The sequence below is a fragment of the Sceloporus undulatus genome, chromosome 1 (assembly GCF_019175285.1).
Source record: "Sceloporus undulatus isolate JIND9_A2432 ecotype Alabama chromosome 1, SceUnd_v1.1, whole genome shotgun sequence".
Taxonomy (NCBI): domain Eukaryota; kingdom Metazoa; phylum Chordata; class Lepidosauria; order Squamata; family Phrynosomatidae; genus Sceloporus; species Sceloporus undulatus.
The window spans coordinates 263528464-263537320 of NC_056522.1; the positions used below are offsets into that span (position 1 = coordinate 263528464).

The 8857-nt window shown below is 39.4% G+C and overlaps 1 protein-coding gene across 1 annotated transcript in view; it reads right to left on the reverse strand.

Moving 5' to 3' along the window:
- CDHR5 (cadherin related family member 5) overlaps nucleotides 1–6689 on the reverse strand; it is a 54561-nt gene extending 47872 nt beyond the window's left edge. Inside the window, 2 exon segments of the mRNA XM_042449952.1 lie at nucleotides 4668–4849; nucleotides 6611–6689. Coding sequence (XP_042305886.1) covers nucleotides 4668–4849; nucleotides 6611–6689 — 261 coding nt within the window.
- Nucleotides 6690–8857: the final 2168 nt, after the last annotated feature.

Genomic DNA, 8857 nt, shown 5'->3' on the forward strand with positions numbered 1-8857 from the left:
TATATTTCTGCATAGAAACCTATTTCCTATTTCCTATTTTATTTTTTTGACTGCACAAAATGTCTCCAGCTGCGCATGACAATAATGTCTGCTATAAAGGATTGTACATAGCTTGAACTGTTAGTGTATTAAACGTGGTTGTTTGTCCTGATTTGTTAAAATGGGGCAATCTAGAACACCTTCAATAAATAATATTATTTATTCTAAGCTTTGCTAAAATGGTTTTTATTCCTGAGCTTTTGAGAGGTTTTTTTTTTATTTAAAATGGAATAGACTGACTCACGGTAAAAACTGCATTAACCAGTATGTCAATTTGACTTGCAAATACCAGTAATTTTTTCTCAGTTCCAAGTTAACAGTAACAAGATATGAATATAAACCATGGGAGAAGAGTTTAACATAGATGATGAGAGAGCATCTTAAAGACAGTTCAGTCCCCATATCTGAAAATTCATGTAATTTTCAAATTAATAGCCATTACCTCCCTGTCAAGATGACACAGAAGCTGGTCTCAGTCTATTCTATTGCTCAATGCAAATATTGTCTGCCTATCCAGCTCTTTAAGGGACAAACTAGATATTATAAATGAGTAACAAAGCCCCTATATACTAAAAGCATTGGAAGTCATGAATAAGCATTTGCTTTGCATTAAGAATCTTCGGCATTTCCAGATTGGGCTGGGAAGCTTGAAGCCAGTTTGAAAACTTGCGCAACCAATGTCTAAAATACTGGAATGAACCAATGGCCTGATTTGTTATGTAGCAATGTCCTGTTTTTTTGAAACATGTCAAAAACCAAATCCCCTAAATAGGCCAACAATAATTTCACAAAATAGTCAGTGAGCTTTTGCATTTTTCAGGACTCTGTGACTGAGATCCTACATCAGACTGCTACAGCATCACACTATGCCAGAATACCTCCACTCCAACACAACAATCCTTTTCAACTCTAGGGTACATTCCCATGACCAATTGGTAGCCAAGGGACATTGAAGGGGGCCCAGACAGGCAGCATCTGGCTACACATCTACAGTGGGAAAAGAGAAAAAGTAGGATTGCCAGATTGAAAACTGGAGAGGGTTCTTATATCTTTAATGGTTGTGTAGAAGAAGGAATTTAAGCAGGGGTGGTTTGCCATGCAACCATGTAACAAACAACATGTGATTAAATTAGTACCAGGACGAGCACAGTGACAAATGTTGCAAAGCAGGGCATTCTTGTGACGGCCTCCATGTTCAGAAACCAGGAGTATTTGCATAGAGCACAGGGTTCCTGAACACGTACATGATGGGAACAGAGTGGTAGACTATTTAAGGCCTGGGCGTCCCTTCATGTACTTCTTTGGATGGACAGCCATGAAACAACCCAACTACAGTATTTGATTGTTCCTATAGTACCCAAATTTCTAGTGCTACAAGTTGTTCACACCTAGGGTTCCTGCATTTTCTGTGTTTGTGTTCCTTTGGTAAATTTGCCTGTTCCTTTTCTTTGGATATATAAATTACGTCTGAATGCTCAAGTAAAGTTTAACTTACTTCAGTGGTAGAAATTTGTGGGCTGAAGTAAAATTTCATAGGGGCAGAATTCTTATGGTGTGGGGGCAGTGCCCCCATTTTGCCTTTCCCCATAGCTATAATATGGTGTGGCCCATACATAGAACATGCTCCTAGCCCAAACTAAGACCCATGCAGTTTTCTGCCAAAAACCTCCACCCAAAACCCTGAGATGACCAAATAGCATTTGTAAAGATGCTGGCTCGTGTTCTACATCAGCTACATCAGCTACTTAGTTCAATATACTTAACTAGATAACCTCTTCTGGCCTAACCCCCTCCAAACCTGATGGAAACATTCTCCCTTGGCATGATCAGCAAAATGGAACTCCTTTTTCAGATGCAGCTGTTGCCTGGTAAAGTAGGTTGGGGGGAAGTTACAACTGTGACAATAGTGTCACAGTCGTAACTACACAGCAATCATGAATACAGAATATTTGCCTAGATTTACTCATCCATAACTTGTCCATGATAGCTACTTAGTCATGTTTCTGACACTGTTCTGCCAGCGATTGGAGCACGAGTGCATGACATCCCCTTTACTTGTCTTCTCAGATCTACAGCCTCCCAAGTTTGCTTTTCATCATTAAAAGTCCTATCAGGGCTACCTTCAGTTGGTGACAGATAAGTAAATAGAAGAATTATTTTCACTTCAAAGAGTTGGCAATGAGTGCCTGGGATGAGGCTGAAAATAGAGAAGGTTGAACTGTTCCATATCTACAGGCAATGAAAAATACTGTATTAAGAAAACAGCTATTGGCCCGTTACAGACAGGCAAAATGTGGTGTGGCGGCGGCGGTACTAGGGTTAGGGAGCATGCACCACGCAGACGCTCTCTAACCCTAGTACGTACTGGGGGCGTCAAAATGGTGGTGCCCTGTCTACACAGGCTCTGCCATTATTACGTGATGGATGCATAGCGTCCGCACGTCGTGTTGCACTTGTGACATCACGAGTGCACCATTGGCACACTCAGGCGCCGCAAAAAGAACCTGCTTTTTGCAGGTTCTTTTTTGGCTGGCGGGAAACCGCGTAGTTTATCCACTGCGGCTTCCTGCCGGCAGAAAAGGAGGCGCCAACAGACAATGGTGGGATACAGACCACCCAAAAAGGGCAGTCTGCCGGTGCCTCCTTTTCCGCCGGTGGGAAGCCACAGTGGATAAACCGTGTAGTTTCCTGCCGGCAAGAAAAGAACCTGCAAAAAGCGGGTTCTTTTGCGTCGTGCTTGCGACGCCCGAGTGCACTAATGGTGCACTTGTGATGTCACAAGCACAACGCAACATGTGGATGCTATGTACGTACATTGTGACTTATTTTAAAGTGGTGCTTCTTGGCTGATACCAAAAGAAAACATTATTTCACTTGGTGTTTTTTAGGAGTTTACAAAGTACACATTTTATCTGAATTTCCATCTTCTCAGTTCTTGTACCAACCATTTCATTTCATGTGATAATATGGTTTAAATGTGGGTCCCATATCAGGAGGAAGGGAGGATATAAATTAAGAATCATGGGTGGGTGGGTGGATACTACTCTTCTTGAAAATATGGTTGCTTCCAAAAATACAACAGGACTCAATCTACACAATCAAGGGGAGGGGGGTCTGTGTATCTGAACCCACATTTTGTTCCCCTTTTGTAGACATTCAAAAATATGAGTGAATTTGTGTCTCAAAAAAAATCAAAGAAAAACAACACTGGGTGCAAATAAAACCTTGAATATGCCAAAAATAGTTCCTGGGAGCCCAGCCAATAAAAATGGGGAAAATAATAATTTACATGTAGGTTTCACAAACTTTGAGTCCCATGAGAAATGTAAAGTTTTCTTGCAGTTTAATCATAGGCATATTTATCAAGAAGAAAGTTTGAATTCAGTTCCAAATAACAAATGCATTTTTAAACAAAGTTACTTTGTCACTGCAGATACTGAGACACTGAAAATTGTTTGCACCTACAACTCTCATAATCTTTGTTTGAACTTTGCCTGGCCTTTTTGTTTGAATGGCTAAACTGGATTTCTAAATTCTCAGCTGATGTATTAAGCTAATTCTGTGGTAGATATTTAAGGACTGAAGAAATGTTGTTTGTTTGTTTGTTTGTTGTTATCTGACCTTTTTCTCAACAATGGGACACAAGGCGGCTAAACATTTTGAGGAGCAGAATTCTTATTTGGGGTTCAATGTCTTCATTTTGCCACCCTTTAGCTATAGCTGTAGCACTGAGTTGCAAATAAGAATTCTGGCCTCAAACTTTGTAATGGGGCAGGGGACTCTTTATGGGAATAGGTGCCACCTCAGACTGTGGTCACATGAGGCATGTGGGGATATTCTTCGAGTTCCCTGGGAATACACCAAAATAAATAAATAAATATTGCTGCCTGGAGCAGGATGTTTCCACCATTTCATATCTGGAGGCCAGGGCCAGCTGTTGCTTGAAGACAGCACAGAGTGAGACAGAGCAACAGAGAGAGCGCTCTGCAATTTCTCAGCGCCACTCCCAGTCCACCAAGGTCTAATCACTATTGAAAGGACTGCACTTGCTGCCCAAAACTTTCTATTTCCTTCTCAGAAACGAAAGTCAGTTGTTCATTTACTTTTAGAGTTATAAGGAGAGGGGTGGTGGAATGACAGTTTTCTACCCAATTTACAGAAGTAAAACTACACTTAAAGTACAAAATCACTTGAATAATTGATAAAAGAAGCCCAACTCATTTTCAAATTTCATTTAGTATTAATGTTATAACTACTGAATTACTTACAGTTGCCACTGTGAAAACTGGAGATGCCCCCTTACCCCTTAATAGCTGGGTAGAAGAAGGAATTTTAGCAAGTGTTGCTTGTTCCCTGCGTACAAGAAAAGCAATACTTGCTCAAATTCCCTCTGCTGCACAACCCTTACAGGTGAAGGAGCTGTCTCCAGTTTTCACTCTGACAAGCCTATACTTTACTACATTTGCCTAGGTGTATTTAGACTTTGGCTGTACTGTATTGATTCACTCCCACTTCATAGTCTTTATATCTTTGGGCACACATATAATGATTTTCTGGATAAAGGCCTAACTAGTCTTACTATGCCATTAATCCCCAGTCAGGTTTATTCAACTTTTCCAGTCATTTACCTCATAATCCACTGAATGATTCAGGATAAGTTGTGAGCCATTTATCTCAAACCAATGTGGGTTCATTGTTGATTGTGGGTCAATTGTTACTGTGACACCAACTGCTGTTGTAATGTTGGCAACCACAATCCCAGGATCATTGTTCTCCTCAATACTTGGGTTGGGATTCTCCACAGAACAATCTAGTGGGGGAGAAAGGAAACATTGTATCCCTGTGAACATACTTATTCAATAGAAACCATAAAATCTGTCACTATGAGCAGTGGTATCACCAAAGTTGGCGTCACCCGGTGTGGTAACGGTGTCACCCTCCATTGTCTTCTTCCCATACCACATTATACAGAATCTTTGGCGCATTACAGACCACCCAAAAGGGCAGTCTGCCGCTGCCCTTGTTTGCTGTGCAAAGGAGCCATAGTGGACAAACCGCGCGGCTCTTCCACGCAGCAAAAAGAACCCACAAAAAGTGGGTTCTCCTTGTGGCGCAGTTATGACGCCGCAAAGCGCAAATGGTGCCCTTGCAGTGTCACAACTGCACTGCTACGTGCGGACGCTAGGCATCTGTCACGTCAAAATGGCGGTGCCCATCTGTATAAGGCGCTGCCATTTTGATGCCCTCATCATGTGCGAGGGGCGTCTAAAAGCACCGCCCCTCGCATGTGACAACGGCGCCTCTATGGGTCCATCTATAACGCTCCTTAAGTAATGTTTTTTTGTACTAATGTTACTTATAAATCATAATTCCTGCATATCTCTGAATGTAATGGTAATAGTTGTGACATAAACAACTAGCAAAATTAAAATTATACCTTTAAATTGCAATATCACACACACACACACACACACACATATACACACACACACCTTCAGTGTGTTTATATATACATAGTTTTATATGACTGAAGTGAAAATTCAGTAGAAGGTGATGTTTTTCAAGAAAATTTTAAAAGAATATAAAATTTTGAATTAAAAAATTTAAAATTATATCTTTTTAAAAAACTGGACTGCTCCTTTCTCCTTCCATGGAGGTTCACCCCACTCACACGATCTTTTCAACATTTTAATGGGATACAGGCAAATGCTACAGTCTGTTTCTGCCCAAAAACAGATATTTGAGGAGCAGTGGTGTCATCTCTTCTTAGGGTGTCACCTCGTATGATCCGCACTCCATGCACCCCCCCTCACCCCCTATGAGTTGAACTGATTACTAGTGGTTTATACTTTATTGTGATATCCTATTTGTAACAAGTAAGAGTCAAATGCCTCATAGGACAGTTAATATAACATGGTATGGTATGCAAGTCATGCTTCTAAACAATAATATTTTTATCTGATATCTAAACTTGGGACACGTCAATGTTTGGCCTTTTCATTGTTCAGAATCTTTGCTTCTGTCTTTGCCAAGTGTACACACTAAACCAAGTCCATGATAAATTTAGAGACTGAATTTCTTTTTCTGGAGATAATGTAAAATTATTCCCATTCAGATAGTTAATTCAAAATTAATTATTTGAATTATCTAATTAATTATTATACAGTAAATTCTATTTACAAAACTGTTCATTTTTAGTACTAGTACTATTATGTCTAGTAGCTTAAAAGATTTGAAATATTGTTAATCTGGCAGTTCAATGATCTACTGAAAAAATGTCATGAGCTTTTAGAAACACTATAAAGATTCTTCCCCAGGCATACACTTGCAATATACAGGGTACTTCGGCATTTTTGCTCTGCTTCTGTTCATGCTTACAGAAGAGTAAACTCCACTAGACTCTGAGATTTCAGTTCCAAATAATCATCTATAAGTTAATGCTACATATTGAAAGTACCCATGTCTTTTGTTCTTCTGTTGATATAACTAAACCACTAATCCTTTTCTGTTGTTGTTTTTTAAAAAGAGAATTCTGTCAAAGTATTGATTCTTATTCTTCCAAAATACTTACATTCATTCAGTTCCTGAGCATGCAGTACTGTTACTAGGACAAAGAACACATAGGTGCAGAAGTGAATGAAAAGAGCCATCAGATTCATACGGGGAAAATCCAAGCAAAGCAGATCATCTAGTTTTCTTCATTTATTGTCATCGTGGATCTTCCTTTCACCCTTACATGAGGAAATAATGCTGCAAATGGCATTTTGCTGACAAAGTAGTTTAACCTTTGCATCCTGGTTTATTGATTCACTTATTTATGACTTATTTACTGTCAGTGGTTGCTGAAGGGTTCTGTGATAAGCAGTTTGTCTTACCTTGGGAGACAGGATTATTTCCATATTATACAGGCAGGGCCAGCTCTACTATTAAACATAGTGAGGTGGCTGCCTCAGGCAACAGACTCTGGGTATCACAAAAGAGTGATAGATGTTTATTTTGTTATTACAGTGGGCCCTCGGTATCCACTGGAGTTTGGTTCCAGGACCACTTGCGGATAACAAAATCTGTGGATCTTCAAGTCCCATTAAATACAAAGGATAGTAAAATGGCCTCCCTTATATAAAATGGCAAAATCAAGATTTGTTTTTTGGATTTTATATATTTTAAAAAATATTTTCAAGCCATGGATGCTTGAATCTGTGGATTAAAAAAATCCATGGATATGGAGGGCCAACTATATTGTATTTTGTTTGCCATTTAAGAGAGATGTGAAATAGCGGTTGTGAAACATGTGGTTTGGCTTGTATTGGGAATGGTGTATTTTGGCTTTGCTCTGTGAGAGATGGGCTTTGCAGTTCTGGCTGCTCCATATGTCTACTTCCTGGTAAGCTCCACTGTATTCAAAGGGACCTACTCCCCGGTACATGCATTTATGATGGTGATTTTTGATTAGCTGCCCTTGGCTAGAAACAGATGGGAATGGATGGTGCTGAACAGAACTTAGTGAGCTGTCCAGCATCCACCCGTTAAAATATCTGGCTTGACTATCATAATATTTCAAATATTCAAACAATTGTCCAAAACACACTGCAGAAATTATCCAGTTTGAAATCACTTTAACCGCCCTGGCTTAATGCTAGGAAATTCTGGGAACTGTAGTTTTATGAGACACCTAGGTTTCTCTATCAGAGCACTCTGGTGCCACAATAAACTACAGTTACCAGGATTCCCTAGCACTGAGCCAAAGCAGTCAAAGTGGTCTCAAACTGGATTATTTCTGCAGTAATTCCATAATTCCAAATTACAATGGAAAGTCATTCAGATACTAGGATATCACTTAAAGAGATTTGGGGAAGTTTTACAACCCCAATTCACCCTGGGATTTAAGAATTACCAATAAAAATAAAAAGAACTCTGGGCATACACAGAGTGATTTTGCCTTGCCATTGAGAAATTGCATTCACCTATGAGACTAGCACAAAGAATTTCCAGCAAGAGAGAGGGGGAGAGAAACGTCAATATTTCAGACGTTTTTGAAAATTCTGAAGGAGAAGGGACTATGAATGTCCCTCTCCCAGCCCTTATATGTGTTGTATAACTTTATATATACAGTCTGTCATTAGAAGTAGAGCTCCATTTTACTCCAGTTTTTCCATAATAATAAGAGGCCATGACAGAATAAGAATAACCGAGTTTCTTAATTTCTTCAGTTCCGTTGTGGATGTGCTGTTTTCTTCTAGTTTCAAGTTTATTTCAAAATAAAATTCTTGGGACAAGATTCTAAATTTGTATCTGCATCTTAAAAATTTAACAGCTATAAAGTGTTTTGAATTTCAGGGGTGGAATGTTTGTAAGGGATGCAAACAGCTTCTTTAGCTCATAGAATAACATCTAAGGGTCATTTTGACACTGCTTGTGATCATCCACCATGGCAGAGTATCCTCCTTGACTGGAGATTCCACACTCCTCATAGTAAACCATTTTTCTATGGGAAATGTTTGTTAGTGCTTTGTAGTTAGGCTTTAACATGTGGCACCCCTTTGTTGTAACTTACACCAGAGTCTTTCATAATGTGCCAGCATCTTAAAGTTTTAGAGCACATTTTGTAATAAACGTTGGCAAATGACTGTAACCTTCTCAACCTGACAACCTCTAGATATGGCAAACTACAGTTTCCATCTCTCCCTGCCAACATGATTAGTAAACTACTCAGTGAGGATGATAGACACTGTAGTCCAATGCATCTGGAGATTGCCAGGTTTGGGAAGGGTAAAATCCTAGTTATTTCTTTGTTGTGTACCATCAAGTCATTTACAAT